The sequence below is a fragment of the Suricata suricatta genome, chromosome 12 (genome assembly GCF_006229205.1).
Source record: "Suricata suricatta isolate VVHF042 chromosome 12, meerkat_22Aug2017_6uvM2_HiC, whole genome shotgun sequence".
In the NCBI taxonomy this organism is placed as follows: Eukaryota; Metazoa; Chordata; class Mammalia; order Carnivora; family Herpestidae; genus Suricata; species Suricata suricatta.
The window spans coordinates 89,211,881-89,230,474 of NC_043711.1; the positions used below are offsets into that span (position 1 = coordinate 89,211,881).

The window sequence follows — 18,594 nt, forward strand, 5'->3', positions numbered from 1 at the left end:
TTTGAGCCCCACACTGGGCTCTGTGTTGACAGCTCGAAGCCTGGAGTCTGCTTCAGATTCTGTGTTTCTTCTCTGCCTTTCCCCCGCACGTATTTTGTCTCTCTCAAAAATAAATAAATGTTAAAAAAATTTTAAAAATTAAAAGGAAACCAGTAGGAATGAGTATTTAAGAAGTGAGAAAGAGTTTTATGAGCTGTTGGAAGCCTAAGGTCTTGTCTCAACTGAGGTCCATGAGTTCAGTAAACACCTACAGTTACTCAAGTCCATGGCTAGCTGGTAGATGGCAAGGGTCACCATGGATGGCTGTACTGGTTGTGCACAATGCAAGGGCATGACTTCTAAGGAAGCATAATATATCTTGTAGGCATAAGTTTCGGGATATATTATGAACAGGCATTTTGAGACAGGTGCACCTTTTGCTATTTCACTTTAAGGAACTGCATGAATTAGTAGTGGCCCTGGAAGAGGCCAAGCTTGCCACAAACGCCTCTTTCTGTGCTGAAAAGCACATGCCTTAGGGATTATAAATGTGAACAGGGAAGGCAGGAGAGGATGACTAATGACATCTCCTCAGAGTGGCATCAGGAGAGCAAATATTATTGCGACCATGTCACTAAATAGACAGTAATTTATGAGTTCTGCTGAGGAAGCTGAGTAGAAAATCAGATGGCAGCAAACTGGGGGTATTTGTCTGTGACAGGAGCTTTGATCAAGGTGGAATATTTGAGTACATGTGTGTCCGTGGGTAGAGTCACAGAGCACCATTTAAAAAGCCCCCTAAAAACCTACAAGGTCTCTTTTAAGAATGATATTTAGGGCAGTGGTTCTCACACTTTGGTAGTGACTCACATCTCCTTACAGACTTTGGTCAAATGCAGAGGGCTGATTCCTGTCCCGTGTCGATGAGCCTGTGTCCTAACGTTCTTTACTAACTCTCCAGGCGATTCTGACACACGTCAGAGTTTGAGAAACACCGTCTTAGGCAGTAAGGTAAACGGAAACAACATGTTCCTGGGGAAGAGTCAACTTAAATTTTAAGGCAGATGGTCAGTGTACCTTCAGAGACAGGCCAGAGATGTGCGAGTCTTTCTACATTTGTGTCTTTCTTTAAGCAATACTGCCTTTTTTTTCCCTCCTGGATAGAACTATTCTTTTTTTAATTTTTTTGGGTAATGTTTCTATTTGTTTTTGAAAGAGAGAGACAGAGAAAGACAGACAGACAGACAGTGTGAGCAGGGGAGGGTCAGAGAGAGAGGGAGATACAGAATCTGAAGACAGGCTCCAGGCCCTGAGCTAGCTGTCAGAATAGAGCCCAATGCAGGGCTCAAACCCACGAACTGCAAGATCATGACCTGAGCCGAAGAGGGCCACTCAACCAACTGAGCCACCCAGGAACCCCTGATTGGAACTATTATTCTTAATTACAAAGATTTCTGCCAGCACTCTGTAATTCCATTAAGTTAATATCTAGTATTGACATACTATTTTGCTGATGCTTCAGAGAAGAGAGATGAGTAAGACCCTGTTTCTGCCTTCATGAAGCCTATAGTCTAACAGGGAAGCTCACACTAAGGTCCCTCTTTTCCTCCCAGCTCTGAGCCCATGATCTGGGGCATCCTGCATCCTATTCTAGGCTACAGACAGGTGGACCCTTCCATACATTGTCTCTATCTTCACACATGAGCTTCTGGGTGCTGCCTCTGGGCCAACAGCTCTCCCCGAAACAAAGTCAGCCAGAGTTGAGGGGGGCTGTTAAACTACTGCTTTGTTAATTCTGTCCAGGAAATGGAGGCAAAGGGTGTAAAATCCCTCTATATCTCCCCAGCTGGCTGTGTTTTTATTTCTTTTTTTCATAGGCAAGCAACTATGTTTCCCTTCGAAGAAGTGGTTTGCAACATTTCAATGATTTGTTTCCAGTCCCTGAGCTTATGATTCTCTCTACTACCCGTGCTTTTCCTCTACCAGCCACCTTCTACTCTTCTGCAACTCAGTGTCTCATCTTTTGTAAAGATTCTGACTGACCTTGGCAGTGATAACTGACAAAAAGCAAAATTAATAATAATAATAATAATAATAATAATACCACCACCACCACCCCCCACACTCATCCTGGACTGCCTTTACCCATGTGATACAAAGCATTTAACTAGAGTTTGTTATTTAAGTACATGGTATACTAAGACCATGGTCTTCCTTTAGAGTAGGGTCTTTTTATTTTCTTTGTTGAGCTTTCTAAAGATCTCTAAGTGTCCAGGAGGCCAATCCTCTGGAAATGGCCAACAGTAAGGTACTGTAAGGTATACAGTTCTGGCCAAATGAAGTTAGAAGCCTATGCCATTGGGCTTCGGGAGTCCACGCTATGTAGTCAAATATGAGAGGAGGCGGGGACCCAGGGATGGAGCAATCTTGTCCAAGACCACCCGGCATGTCAGAAACAGACTGAAAACAAAGTCTTGATTCTTAGTCAAGGGAATTTTTCTTTGGTGCCATCTGAAAAGTGCTTGCTTGGCTGGGGAGGGCTCTCATATCAAACACAGAAAATATCTCTTTTGGGGTTATAAGCAGAATTATAAGTAAACAAATAAAAATAGGCTCGAAAGAAAACGCTGCATTAACAGTCTCTCCTACATGAGCTTTTTTGCTGCTAGAAAATCTTTCAAGTCTGATATCGTTGGGCCACCCTCTGAAAATGACCCATTTTCTCCTTAGTTTAACCCATGGGGAGTGGAGTGAAATGAGCAAGTGGAGTCCACGCCTTCCTATTTTGGTCATTGAGAGTTCCCACAGTTGGAGAACGGCCATGGTTTTCCCTTTCATGGCCTGGGGCATCTGCTGCTAACTCCTAGGCCCCTCCCCAGAACGTCTCCCACGACTGAACTGTGAGGAGGTGGACCAGAATCTCTCAGGAATCACCTGCAGTGGGACGCTCTGTGAGTAACCTCACCAACCGAGGAGACAAAAAGTTGTGAAGGTCTATTCTGCCTCCGTTCGCATGGCTCTGAGCAGACAAGAGGACACTGGGGTGTCCTGAAGCTCTCTGGTGACACCCCATCAGAAGGCTGCCTGCCACTGTCACCCACAGACGACTAGCAGACACATGACAACACTGGCTTCACCCCACAGATGCCATGCACATGGCGTGTCTGCCCAGAGCTGGAGAACGAACAAATGTTTGCTCCTCATTAGGCTGTATCCTACTCCTCACAGCTGTTCCTTGTTGCCTTAAATAGTCTTAATGGGGCTGTAATAACCAGATACCTTCTGGTCACCCTACTGGGCTCATCATTCATTACGATGACAGACTGCCTGGATCGGACTGGGATTAATAGGCTTCCCTTCTTTCCACGACAAAGTCATCCCTTCGTGTTGTCCCTCATCTTCCTCGAGCCTGCTGTTCTTCTGACCATGATGCTGCCTGTGCTTTAGACAACTCTTTTCTCTAGCCAACACCTCTTAGCATTCATTACTGTGCTAAGGTGTTTGTTTCGTAGCCCGAGAGGGTGGGAGAATCCGGGCTGGAGAAACAGGACAGGGAGGAGGAAAGAAGTCTCTGCTGTCTAAGATCATGAGCAGAAGGCCCTCAGCTCAATGTGGCTGTGTTCTGTCACCCCTGTGAGGGGTTATCGCACGCCCCATGGCATCAGATGTGACCAGCAGCAGGGAGAGTAGGTGACGTGATGGGTCTGGGGGCGCCGGCAGGGCATGCTGCGGGGACTTCAAGGGGTCTCCGTAGGCCAGCGTCCTTCAACTCTGAAAGCATGTTATAGTTATCTGGAGAGCTTGGGAAATACAGATCTCTGGATCCTACCTCTAGGAATTCTAATTTAATTAGTTTGAATGACAGCCTAGGTGTTGGTGTTTTTCAAACGTCCTTAGGTAATTCTAATGTGTGGCCAAGACTGAAAACCTCCAGACCTCTTACTTGTATTGCAGGTGAGGTTAACTAGCTTTAGGTCTCCTTGAGTTCCTGGGAACCCAGGGCTCCTGCTCAACCATGGTTGCTGGGACTTGAGATGTAACCAGGGGGGTGGTAGCCCCAGACAGGGGTCTAGCTGGACTATCAGTAGGAGAGACCCAGCTGGCCTGGACGCTTAGTTTGTACTTAGGTTCACAAAATATGTGGGACATAAGCCTTGTCTGGATCACTCTGACCAACCCCTTTTCCTTTATTGCATAAATATGGAAATGGAGGCCCAGAGAAGGAGAATGACTTGCCCAAGGTCACCCAGATACTTAATTATGGAGATAGGACCTGAATCCAGGCATTTTGACAATTAAAAAAAATTTTTTTTTAATGTTTTTTATTTATTTTTGAGAGACAGAGAGAGACAGTGTGAGTAGGGGAGGGTCAGAGAGAGAGGGAGATACAGAATCTGAAGACAGGTCCAGGCTCTGAGCTAGCTGTCAGCACAGAGCTTGACATGGGGCTTGAACCTCCAAACTGTGAGATCTTGACCTGAGCTGAAGTCAGACGCTCAACCATCTGAGCCACCCAAGTGCCCTGGCATAGACTACTAACTATTAACTCAGGACGATTCATACATGACTTCAAGTCATTAAACTTAAAATATATATTAAGAGACTCAAGTTTACACGCCAAAGAGCACGAGCTGATTTTATGTCTCTACAGGAGAGAATGTCTGTGGGCTTGTCTGGGCTCTGGGCCCAGTCTCCTGGTTTGAGTAATTCCATCTTTTCCTTCAATTACTGTCCCACAGCCTACCTGCCTCTGGTCTCCCTGCTCGATGCCAGACAGCTACATCTAGAATGTGAATTCAACTTTAAAAAGCTGCTCCCTCCCATGGCTCTGCATGACTCCTAGAAGAGAATCCCAACTCCTTAGCCTGAAAAATCTCCCCTTGCTTCCCCACCCAGCCCACTCCTACTGACAGCCCCAGCCCCAGCTCGCTCCATGCTTTGTGTGCCCCACAGTTTGTATACTGAACTGCTTCTGGTTGTCTTAATTCAGCGTGCTATGCACACCTCCATGCCATAGACTGTTCTAGTCCCTCTGCCCAGAACACTCTTCCCTGCTTTCATTTGATGATTCGTATTTCTTAAGCTTTGGTTGAGGCTTTATGCATTCCAGAACGCCAACGACCATTCACCCCCAGGCTAAGTTTAATGCACACCACCCCCAAGGGTTCTCACAGCACTCTCCTGTGACGTTTTCCCAAGATACTGAAGTGATCAGTTCATACGCCGGGTCTAAGAATAGGCTCTAGGTTCTCCCTGAAGGCAAGGACTCCCTCTCCTCTCAGTTCCCAGAGCCTAGTACAACGGCTGGCCTATGCAGAGTGCTCAAACATCTTTGAGTTGACATTCCACAAGGCTCATCCTTGGTTATCGTTTCTGTCAATGCTCACTTGCTGCATGATCTCAGATAGTCTTGTGGCTTTAATAGCACCAATATGACAGGAAATCCCGAAGTTTTCTCCTCAGCCCAGACTTCTTCCCCAAATTCCAGACTTGTATGTCCACCTACCTACTTTCCATCTGCACTCACATGTCTAATGGACATCTCAAACATCAGAACTGAACTCCCAGCTGTCCCCTTGGCCCTGAGTCTGTTCTCCCTGCAGTCTCCCCATCTCTGTTTAGTGGCAATCTATCCTCCCAGCGGTTCAGGTAATAGCCCTCAAGTCACTGTTGATTCTTCTCTGTCCCTTTCACACACCACGCTATTGTGTTAGGGAACCCCGTTGGTTCTGTCTGTAAGATAGGTTCAGAATCCAACCATTTCTCGCCACCTCCACTGCCATACCCTGATGGTGTCACCACTGTCTCTTGTCTGGGTTACTTCCATGGCCTCTTACCTGGTCCCCCTGATTTTACCCTTGCCTTCCCATGTCTCTTCTCAACACAGCAGTTAGAATGAGCATTTCAAAACAATGTCAGATAGCTATTTGTCTCCTTGAACCTCTGCAGTGGCTTTCCATTCCATTCAGAGTAAAAGCCAAAGTCCTTAAAACGGCTCATGAGGCACTCCATGGTCAGATTCCCCCTTTATTTCTCCAATCCCAACTTTTATTACTTTTACTCCTTGTTCACTCTACTCATGCCCCCTGTGGTCTCCTCATACTTCCTTGATCTGGAACTTTCTTCCTCTAGATTTCTTCCACTACATCTCTGCTCAAAACTTATCTTTTAATTAAGGACTACCTTCCTACTCTATTTAACATTGGGAACCTGTTTACCTTATGTCCCTGGAATATACTATCTCCCTTTCTTGCTCTGTCCTTTCCTTTCTTTTTCCATGGCACTTGTGGAAGTTTGTACCATCCAAAGATTGTATTTCCCAATATCTCCTGTTCTGCAGTCTCTTGCAGAATCTGGCAAATGCCCCTTCATCTATCAAGAGATGGAGTTTAATTCCTTTTCCCTAGAATATAGGCAGTTATTACTTCTTATAACCAACACAGTGAGGTGGTAGTGATGCTCTGTGATGCCCGAGTTCGGATAGTGTCTAACACAGCAAATAGTATGTTTCACTATTTCCCATTATATTATTTACTAACATATTAAGTGAATTGTTGTAAAATGACTTGTCTTTTTTTGGTCTGAATTCTCAATTATAATTCTTTTTGTTTTATTTAAAAATTTTTTAATGTTTTATTATTGAGACAGAGAGAGAAACAGAATGAGCGGGAGAGTCAGAGAGAGAGGAAGACACAGAATCTGAAGCAGGCTCCAGGCTCTGAGCTGTCAGCACAGAGCCTGATGTGGGGCTCAAACCCACGAGCTGTGAGATCGTGACCGGAGCCGAAGTTGGCCACTTAACCGACTGAGCCCCCCAGGCGCCCCCATTCTTTGTGTTTTATAGTTACACTATTGGCAAGCCACTTCCCCTTATTTGTGAGCATCAAGAATGGTGAAACTCACCTTTATCTTATATCAATATGCATTCGTAAGACCTTTCTCTATCCTCTGGTTGAAAAACTAGAGGGTATTACTGAAGTATCACAGGTACACACACTTCATCTGCTCCAACGTTAGCCCAGGTCTAGACTGAAGAGCAGGAAATGTCTTTTCCAAGGCTTTTAATAAAATAACTTGTTTTTAAGTCTGTAATTGATTTCTTGTTTCTCCTGAGAGAATACAAGTTTCATGAGGGAATGAATTTTTGTCCAATTTATTCAACTGTGTGCTCCTTGGGAATGGTAAATACTCAGTGAATACTTGTTGAACAGATTTGTAAGTGACTGTACAGCTGAACTGATTTTTAGAAGACACAGTTTCGCTATAGCTGAGAGGTTCCTTCTATGTCAACTTGTCAAACACACCCATTTGTATGAAAAAAACTGAGCAGGAGTGACAGGCAAGAAAGAGCACATGACATGTTGGGTTGAGAGTAGGACTGGAGGCTCAGGATGCACAGACACCCACAATAGGGCGGGGCCTTCAAGCAGACCTGTGATGCCAGCCCATTATGTAGATTCCAGTCATCACCGGAGCTTTGATGATGAAAGCCGTATCCACCTAATGTCCAGGAAAGGGACTGGCAGATTGTGGAAAGATTTAGTCAGAAAATATGTTAACTGGAAGCTAAAAATTCCAGTTAACTGATAATATAATTTGAACTGACTGAAAGCAGACTAGTCCAGTTTGTGACATTTCCGTGCGGGGTCTAAATGATGAAGCAACATGGATTGTTTTCTCTCTCATTATAGAAGCGTATCATTTCCACGCCAGAAAGTTTGGGAAATGCAAAAAGGCACAAAAATAAATTAAAAAAAAAATCAACCCAAATCGTACCACACAGGGATATGCTTTCCAAAAAGATACTATCCTGGAAGGAAATGCACTAAAGTAGCCAAATGTATTTCTGTTTCCAAATTTTAGACCTCGGGTTCTTAGAACAGTGTTTCTCAATCTTTGACTATTTGTTACTCTTTCTGGTAACACCTGTCTCCCTTAATGCTGCTGCAACCTTAAGTGAAATAGTATGACTCACGACTCATAAACCATCATGACACTGAATATGCCTTTACCAGCCGCACACTCTCTCCTGACGTTCACTCACCAACACATGTACCCAGGAGTGTATGAGCACATACCCATGTACCCTCTCCCGACTTTCAGAGACTGGGAGCATTCAACAAAACCCCTAGGAAGTAAGGTCCAGGGATGGGAGGTGATGAGACCATCTCCTTCAACTTTTATCCTGATTTCCTCCCCAAATTTGTGGATCAAGGATGTGAAAAAATGCTATTTTACTGGGACCACATTTAAAATTAAGCACAAGTTCTCCTGAGCTGGTAATTACTCACATCCATGGACATAAACGTTTTGGTTCTCATAAAGGTGTCAAACATGCCCTTTGCCACTGTGTTTTATATTCTCATAAAGTTTTAGGACCAGACAGGCCCTTAGAAATCACCTTATCCAAACTCTCCATTCAACTAATAAAGAATTTAAAACTCAGGTAGCAAAATGATATGCTAATATCACACAGTTTATTGTATTGGAATCTGGCTGTCTGGACCCCGCTGCCTCCCCCTCCTAACCCCCTAGTTTAGCACAATATCATGAGCTCACATAGCTTCTGAAATACTGCTTTGTAAGCTCTTTCTCAGAATATAGTCTGAGAGATAAACTTAGTCCTCATTATCAAGAATTCCAAATATGTAGAGTCTGAGTCAATGCGTTTGCACTGCACACAGTGTAACCGAACCTAGCATATTTGGGGCACATGATGCATGTGAAAAAAAATCGCACAAAAACTAGTACACATAACTCAGAGCCTGGCACACAGTAGATGCTTGAAAGATATTTTGGGAAAGAAGGAGGAAAGGGAGAGAGAGAGAGAGAAAAGGAAAAGTAAAGAAAGAAATGCTTGTTTTCAAAGCTAGCTGCACCAGGAGGCTTGCAAAATTCTTCCTGAGGAGTGAGGAAATCATCTAAATGATTTTTTCCTTCTATTTTATTTTCCTCTTTGTAAAAGGTGAGGCCTGATGGGCAATGTCTGAAGCAAAAGGAGGGAGACGGAGAGAGCAAGAGAGCAGAATTGTTTTGCATAAATGAAGGAGTGTGGGGGGAGCGTGGGAATTCTTTCCCTGGCTGCTAGGAAAAAGAAGAAAAAAAGGAAAATTTTGAGGACACTACAAAGAACGTTTGGGACAGACTGGACAGAGGCCTGTGGAACCTCAGTAGGACTTTTATTCAGGCACTTCCTGTCGTTTGCTGTGGTCCTTGTGTTATTCCCCAGACCTCAGTAACAGCCACTGCTCACAGTCCTTTGCACTGGAGATGCCCTCGGGACGGGGGGAAGGGAGGTCCAAAGCTGGGGTGAGAAGAAGGTTCAAAGAGAGAGAAGCAGATACCGGAGGTGACAGTGACTAGGGGGGTGGGTGTTGAGAACACAGCAGAAGTCAGATAATGGGGCCAGAGGGGACTATGAGCAAGCAGGAATCACCGGCAGGAGAGCCTGGCTGGCTTTTTTGTTTTGTTTTGTTTTATTTTATTTTGTTTTGTTTTTACAACAGTTGGGATGGAACTTGAGCCATGCTATCTCTATCTTCCTATTGAAGGAAGGCAGGAATCCAAACTGATTCAGGAGGTCTGGGTGGGGACCGAGATGGTGCCTGTCCGACATGCTCCCAAGTGACACTGTTGCTAATGGTCCAGCGACCATCCTCTGAGTAGTAAGGATTTAGCTCCCACGAGCCTCTGCACCCATCAGCAAGTTTCTCCACGGGCTGGTCTCTTACCTCATATTCCTCCTTGAACCCGTAGCCCTGGCCTCTCTTCATCTGGGTGATGTGCTGCAGCAGGTCAGCTACCCGGATGGCGGGCTGGAACTGGTCCCGGGGATAGCTCATCTCCACGGGGTCGCAGGCCCGGTAGGGGTGAGTCTGGATCGTGAGGGTGGGCTGGGACAGCTCCCCACGGCTGCCATCTGCTTCAGAGAGAAGGAGGCAAAGCACACATCACCTATGAGAGTTCTGTCCTCTGTCCCCCCTTCCACCCCCCAGGGCAGGGGGAATGAACTCAGGACTCAAGTGATCAGGAAGCAGCAGGAAGAACAGAGACACACTGCCCCCCTCACAAGGCTGTGGTGGTAGATTTAAAGTTAAAACCACAAACAAACCAATGAACACAATGACCCTGGGTTTGGTTCTATTTCAAGGGAGCACAGGCAAAGTTCCAGGTTGGCTGCCATCCTCTGCCTGTCTCAGTCCTTCCTCCAGGCTTGACAGGGTGGTCTTGGCCAATTAGGGCCAATCCCAGAGCCAGGGAGAAGCCAGACAGAGGTTTAGGGAATTAGGAAGCCTGGAAATCATCTCTGGCGCCTGCCTGCAAACAAGGAGAGCCCCGGGCCTCTGGAAATCAGAGCCGTGTGTTTGCTCCTGCCGCATGCACCTACATCCTTGGGAGGAACCGAGGCCAGGCTTGGACCCACAGCAGACAGCAGGGACCCTGCCCTTCTCAGCTGCTCTCTCCAGCTGTGGGCTCTGCAACAGCGATCAGCTTCTGCCTACTGTCTAGTTTCCCCACCACTTCACACTCTTGATCCAAAAGTGTCGCCGAACCTACCTGGCAGGTAAGGAAGCCTGAACCTCTTCCTTCAGTCCTGCCAGCAACTTCTCCCAGGCCTGGCTCCTATGCCCCATCTCCGTTATCAACGCTCCCCCTGACATAAGATCTGTACTCTCCTTGATAATAATCTTTACACCCACTGAGTCATGCTCACTGCCCTCTGCTGGCGTAGCCACCCTGGAAACTGATGTGTGCTCAGGGGAGATTTGAATCCCTCTGTTCCCTTCAGACTAGGACAGCCACATGCTTCCCTACCGACTCCCTGCAAAGCATACACTGTTATCTCTCAGGGCCGGTTCACAACCATCGAGTCTTGGTTTTCCTCAACTCCTCCCAAAGGCAGGGATTGTCTATGCCCCAGACTGTCCAGTTGTGACACGTATGACATCAGACGTGCCATAGTTGATGTGCCTCATTCTGGCGTTTTCAGGCACCTTAAGGTCCCCACACAGACGCCATTATGCTACAATCACTCCTAGGGAGGCTTTATGTATTTTCCTGACTTTCTGCAACTTGTCTTTTCAAAGTCCATGTTTCCTTTAGCTTGTGTGTCACTCAGGTCATAATACTCCCTCAGACATTGATTCTGTATGTGGAAATGAAATTTCTTATGTGACAGCAAGAGCTAAACTGTTCCTAGCAAGGAAAGGATTGCCAACAGCAAGCTCTAGCGTACAGGCAGACATACAAGGAAGAAGAGCCCAGGTGAGACATTAGCACAGGAGAAAACTCCTGCTTCCTTTTCCTCCTGGGACTGTAGGTAGCACGCAGCACACTTTCACCAGCACTGTTTGTTTGCATATTTATTTATTTAATATTTATTCATTTTTGAGAGAGACAGATAGAGCATGAGTCGGGGAGGGGCAGAGAGAGAGGGTAGACACAGAACCGGAAGCAGGCTCCAGGCTTTGAGCTGTAGCACAGAGCCCGATGTGGGGCTCGAGTCCATGGAACATGAGATCATGACCCGAGCTGAAATCGGACGCTTAAGAGACTGAGCCACCCAGGTGCCCCTTCACTGTCATTGTTTAAATGGAGGGCTTTGCAAACATGGGGGCTGCTTCCACTCTCCAGCACGCCCTTGTGATCAGGAGGCTGATTTACTGAGAACATGCCAGGGGCTGTGGTAGGCACTGGCAATGCGCACAACGCAGGCTGCACCCTCAAGGTCTGATAGTCTAGTACGGCAGACAGACGAAAAGAACCACCTGGCGCACAAGAGCAGAAGCTGGAGGAGGGCAAGAGCAAGGAGGCTGAGAAGGAGTGAAGGAGGGGGGTGGGCACGTGATAGGGGCCGAGCTCTCGGAGATGGCATGAGGCAGGTCAAGAAGGACACACTGCTTTTTGCAGATGCCCCAGCTTCTAGCAAGTATCATTCCTGTGACACTATGGCTGGGCTGGGGATGGAGAAGGGGCATTTCTGCCTGCCTCTCTAGATGCTGCACTTCACGATGCCTAGGAGAGTATGAGCCAGAGCCAGTGCCTGGAGCGCTGTCAGTGTCTCCCACCTCAACTGCCATCACACGTGGGGGCAGACAGATATCTTCAGAGGTCCACGGTCTTTCAAAAGACCTGGGACACGGACTGCCTGGAAGACGGACTCCCTGGCAGAGACAACCTTCTTAGGAATGGGCACCTGGCAAGTTTTGTGAGATGCCAAACATTCCCCAAACCAATATGGATATTTCCCCTAAATACAGTGCTAGACAGACTGTAAACTCGGTGTCAGCAAAACCAACACTGGAATGAAAAGTAAATGCATTTGAAATTTAACAACTTTGTATTGCTGTAACATTTGTAATAATGTCAACGCTGGTGCTAATGATGCTGTGAAGGCTCGGAACCAAGGGCTTTCAAGGTTTATTAATTCAACTAGTTGGACTCCCTTCTCCAATGTATCTTTCCTCACCTATTCCCTTATTAACCTCCGATAATGCAGAAGTGATGCCTTTTATCACAGCCCATTTCACCAGACGCACTATACTTAATTTTCCATCATTAGGTTTAATGAAAACCCAATTTCACAACTCACTTCTCTCAGGAACCTACAAGTAATGCTACGTTTTTATCAGCCCCAATTAAAAAGCGTTATGATGTTCCTATCCGAGAGGGAGCCTTAAAACTAACGTGCGATTCCGCGGCTAATTCAACAAGGGCGCCGGAATTCACATGCTGCTCATAAAATGTAACTCAAACCAGCTGGCCCAGGGAGAGAACGCTGCTCATTCTTCTCCTCACCAGATCCTGGGTTTTCATGTCATTTCAACTTTTCCTTTATGGGTTTTGCATGTTTATTTATCACACAATAATATTTTGGATTTCTTTGGCACTTTTTCTATAGCTGTTGTGGGTGATGCATAGGAGATCCTGGGTCACCACTGTCCCTCTATTGGTTCTCCTTCCTTCTGGCCTTGACTTTTCTATTTTTTTTATCCCCTTTATAGATCTCCCTCTTGCTCCAGACACATATTTCCAATTACTTGCTAGGAATTGCCACTCCAAATGGTTAACAAATATTTGCGGAGTACCTACATTGTACAAAGCTCGGTATTAGGTGCCATGCACATACAGGAGGGTGGAGGAAAGCGTGTTCAGAGGGAGATAAGCACACCACAGCCCTTGCAAGAAAGAGAAAGAGATAAGGTATGTGTAAACAAGTCTAACAAAGGTGGAAAGGGACAGGTGGCTGGGAGATGGGAGGGTGATGTGCGGTGGAGCTGGGCACCCCGGGAATGTTTTGCAAGCTATAGGCATTCACACCCCACCTCTGTGGTTTCTGTCATAACTGTGTACAGCCTATATCAGCTCTGATAGGACTTCCCATGATGATGGAAATGGTCTATACCTGTGTTGTGCAATATGGTAGCCACCAACCACATGTGGCCCATGAGCATTTGAAATGTGGTTATGTGACCAAGGAATTTAATTTTAAATTCTGTTTAATTTTAATTATTTTCAACTTAAATGGCCACATAGTGGCTAGTGACTACTCTATTAGGCAGCACAGATCTAGAAAAAAAGAAAAAGGGAAATGGAGAGCCTTCGAATTACATCGTAGGGCAAAGAGGTCCAAGGAAATATAACACAGGCCACATAAGTAATTTAACATTTTCTTATAGCAACATTAAATAAGGCAAAATGAATTAAGTGAAATTAATTTTAAAAATAAATTTTATATGACTTGATTCACAAAATAATATTTCTATAGTCAGTATAAAATCATTAATGATTTTACACTCTTTATTCATACTAGGGCTTTGAAAACCAATGTACAAAATTTTGCACTTGCTTCAGTGTAATCTTTAAAACATGTTTTTAAATGCTTATCTATTTTTTGAGAGAGAGACAGAGTGGGAATGGGGGAAAAGCAGAGAGAGAAGGAGACATAGAATCTGAAGCAGACTCCACTCTCTGAGCTGTCAGCACAGAGCCTGATGTGGGGGTTAAACTCACAGACCCTGAGATCATGACTTGAGCCGAAGTCGGATGCTTAACCGACTGAGCCACACAGGCACCCTGCTTCAGTGTAGTCTTATTTCAGTTCAGACTAACTCTATTTCTAGTGCTCAACAGCATAGGTGATTGGTGGGCAATGAAGGTGTACATAGACTTATCCGGAGCCAAGTCAAGTTCTAAAGAGATATGACTTAGAGTTCGAGTGAACTTCAGAGACACTGATCTAGTGTAAGGCAGCTCTAGCACATGGGTGCCAAGATGCCAGTTTAATTTTAATGCTCACTAAAACGTTTATATAACTTTTTAAGAAATGACCTGACTGTGTCCCATGAGAGGAGCATGATCCTGAGAAATGCTGTGAGTCTGGGTCCCAGAAACAGAGAGAATGGGGTTTGTATTTTTAATCAACCAGTTCTGGGTTCTATGATCTTGACCAAGTGATTACAGTTTCAGAACTCAGCGTCTTCATCTATAATACACGGAAGACAGGTGTTGTGGGGATTCAATGAGATAACACCGCAAGTGCCAGGTTTCTGGTGACCAGGGAAGAAACCATTGTTGTTCTGATGTTGTACAAGACGTGCTGTTTGGCACACGAGAATCACAGACTGGTGAGAGTGAGGAGTCTTTTACGGCTTCTCTCTTCTTCCTTCACGACACACTCCATGGCCATCTAAATATTTTACTCTCTTCCTGCTGTTACTGTCCTAGTTTGAGTCCCCATGACAAGACTATTTCATCAGGTTCCCCAGGGGTCTTTCTGCCTTCACAGAGCTTTTTACACAGCTTTGATCAAGTCACTCTTCTTAGCAAAAGCCTCCACAGAGTCAAGACAAATTTTTTAACTAGCCAACCACATTCCTATAGTTTCTATTTCTTATTTCATCTAAAACAATTCCTCTCAATCTGTGTGCCCTTTAGGGCAGGAGAGCATGAAGACTGGACGGGGAAATATCGGGAGACTGCTCTCTGCGGGGGGGAGGGTCTGAGGCCGGAGAGGAGGTTTGCGACTGAGATGAGGCTGGCTCACCCGCTCAGAGTGGAGACGTGATCAGAAGCAACACCCCGATCAAAGCACAGAGTCTGCAGACAACACCTGGCTTCAAATGTGAACCTCACAACCTTCTAGCTATGGGACTGCAGACAGGTTCCTAAGATCTTTATTTGTCATTGGCATTAGAGATGGCGATGACTATCATCATCAAAGAAGGCCGTTGTAACCTTAAATGGGATCCATTGGAAGAAGTCTCGAGGTAGCCCCTGGCTGCTAGCAGGCAATGCCTCTTCTCCACCATTGCTACCAAATATCAGTAAAGCCTCAAGAAAATACACCTATAATAGCATTAAAATGTAAGTCTGTGTGCTAACCTAGCATCAGAATTTGGGAGGAATATCCATTAATTATGTCAGTATCACACTGCATATGTGCATGAAGACAGAGACTTCATTTTGTCAAAGTTTCTTAAAAGTCCCTGAAATTGAATAAAATCACCTTTCACCTGATTCAACGTAGGGCAGTTTTTCCTCTAGGGTTGAAAGGATTGCAATTCCTTTGGCAAAGCAAAGACGAAGTAGTTGGTCTGGGTTTCAGGAACCACGTTGTAAGAAAAATTTGTTCTGTATTTCCAACTCCTGGACTTCCACTAGTAGAAGTTACAGATCTGCGCCTCTTGAGACACAGCAGACCCACACCCCACCTCTCATATCCACTTGGGAGACACTCTCTCTCCACGTAATGGCAGGGGAGATAGCCTTCTCTCTTTCTTTGCGCTCAGTACCTCCCAGTCCTGGCTTCTGGCAACCACTGCTTTCTGTAGCAGTAGTTGCTTTTTCTGGAATGTCATGTATATGCAATCATACCACAAACAGCATTTTATGGCTGTTTTTTAAATATTTATTTATTTTTGAGAGAGAGCAAGAGAGAGAAGACTAGCAGGAGAGAGACAGAGAGAGAGGGAGACACAGAATCGGAAATAGGCTCTGGGCTCTGAGCTGTCAGCACAGAGCCTGGCGCAGGGCTTAAACCCGTGAACCGCAAGATCATGACCTGAGCAGATGTCAGATGCCCAACTGACTGAGCCATGCAGATGCCCCTATTTTTTCACTTAGCACGGTGCTTTTGAGGTTTTCCCACATTGTTGCTTGTAGCTAGTTTGTTCCAATTGCTACACATCCTCATCCAAAGTTGTTTAAAGGTTTTATTAATTTTAGGTAAGTTTTATTAATTTTAAGCATTCTAATGGTTATACATTAGGATCTTACTGCGATTTTAATTTCTATATTTTTATGGACCTATGTGACATTTGCTTTCCTTCTCTGGGTAAGGTGTCTGTTCAAATCTTCTGCCCATGGTTTTTAAATTGGGTTATCTTATTATTGAGTTGTAATCTGGATACAAGTCTTTTATCATATGTATGTTTTGGAAATCCTTAATCCCAGCCTGAGGCTTGCCTTTTTATTTTCTTAATAGTATTTTTTGCAAAGCAAAAGTTACAATTTTGATCAGATTGAATTTTATCAATTATCTTCTTTTATAGTTTTTTTGTGTGTGTATTATGCAAGAAATCTCTGCCTAACTCAAGGCCACAAGTATTTTGTTTTCTTTACCTTCCCTTTCTTAAGTCTGACCAAATGGCATATAGGGCTGAACTTGTAAAACTAGTAGTAAGTACAGTGTCACCCTGCTGTGCCACACTTTACAGAGCTGAAATGGATGGACATCATATAATTGGCAACTGACACTGAGATTCTTTTGCTACCTCAAGTAACACTAGCCTGAAAAATAGAAAAAAATTGCTTCACCTTTTTCTTATTTCCTTTTCTGGGCTATGATAATCAAAGACTAAGCAACCAAATACAGGGGGCTGGGCATCTCCAAATCCTTTCTCCCCTTCAATCTCTTTCCCTGGGGTCTCTGACATGGCAAAGACAAAAGAAGGTAGACCAAGACCTTTATGCCCTAGGAAGCAGATTCAGTATTAGGAAAAAGAAAATGGAGACAGGAGCAGTCATGAGGATGGAGACTTCTGGATTCACTTACTCCTTCTGATAAAGAGATCAGTCCTCCTCTTTGTGGGGAGAACACGAATTCCTTCCGCCACAGCCCTCACATCAGACGGAGGGATGGCATCAGACCCTCTGAGAGGAGTGGGCTGCCAGCATCCCCTCCTCCTTCTGCTTACGCCACCGCAAGGAAAGGGCTCCCACCAGTTGTGCAGGAAGGACAACAGTGAGAATCTGTCTGCTCTGTTTACAGCAAATAACAGGCCTGGAGAGATTTTCTCCTCCTTTTTTACAGCTAAGTAAACAGAAACAAAGCAACCGAGTCTTAGAAAAATCTTCCATATGAAAAATAAGGAAAGTGACACTCGGAAGGCAGAGAAAAATACAATTTTCAAAAGTCAAAAAGCAGCCGGTGTTGACAATCCAACCACCATCCCCTACCTTTATCCTTTCTGGCAGAGACCTCAAATTAGTTCAGGTGCCCACACATTTTCCCCGTGACTCAGGTGAATATCCCTATTCCTAGATCTAGGGGCAAATCTGGATTTCCTTAAGCTAATCAGGAGCTCATATCCTCTTTGCCAATTTTTCAAAAGTTTTTAGTGAGATAGGAGGGGGTTTCCATTAAGGGGCTTCTGGGAAAGATTTTTCTTACTTCTAAGAAGGCGGTTACAGGGGCCTTTCTCTCCCATTGGACATTACATCGTTTCTGGGGTGATGCTTGGAACTGCTAAGCAATCCTGTACGCATCCTCTCCATGAGGAGAACCAAGATGAAGGCAATGCCAACATGAGCTGGTAAAGTGAAGAGCTTACCAGAATTTGGGTCCTTAATGATAACGTCAACCAACCCTGGGAACTGCTCTAAACTCTTGACTTCGAGTTTTGTGAACTGGTACGTTAATTTATTGTTTAAGCCAGTGATTATTTTTTTCTAATGTTTCTGGCATGTTAACCTAAACAACAGGAAATGGAAATGAATTTTAGATTGCAAGGGGTGCCTGGGTGGCTCAGTTGGTTAAGCGTCCAACTTCTGCTCAGGTCATGATATGGTTTGTGAGTTCAAGCCCCGTGTCAGGCTCTGTGCTGACATCTCAGAGCCTGGAGCCTGCTTCAGATTCTGCGTCTCCCTCTCTCTCTACCCCTCCCCTACTTGCGTGCTGTCAAAAATGAAGAAATGTTAAAAAAAAAAAAAAAGCACAAATGGAAAAAAACTTTGCTGGGTGGGGGAAGGGGGGGTTGTAAGGAAACCCAAATGCAGTAGTGAGTGGTACTTAAGTGGACACTGGAGTCTGTAATGAGAATAAGCAGCAGGCAGGCACTTCTAGGTCCTCTGTCCCTCTCTCCTCAGGTGTGCCTAGGAGTTCATGTGCTCAGGCACCAGAAAGACATTTTCAGAGAACAGAAAACAGACGTAGAAGAGACAGGTAATTGGTGTTACTAAAGAAGAGAATAAATGACACAGAAGCAATAATAAAGGATATCTGTAAAAATAGCTCTTCGGCAGAATAAAAAGAAAACGCACAATCTTCAAAAGGAAAAAGTTCTCTGTGTATGACTTTTTTAAAAAAAATAGTTTTTGTGTGTTCTTTTTTTT

The 18,594-nt window shown here is 44.9% G+C and overlaps 1 protein-coding gene across 1 annotated transcript in view; it reads right to left on the minus strand.

Moving 5' to 3' along the window:
- PTPRT (protein tyrosine phosphatase receptor type T) overlaps window positions 1-18,594 on the minus strand; it is a 770,667-nt gene that overhangs the window by 90,527 nt on the left and 661,546 nt on the right. Inside the window, exon 16 of the mRNA XM_029917352.1 lies at window positions 9,711-9,898. Within this exon, the coding sequence (XP_029773212.1) occupies window positions 9,711-9,898 (188 nt within the window). The remainder of the gene's footprint in view (window positions 1-9,710; window positions 9,899-18,594) is intronic.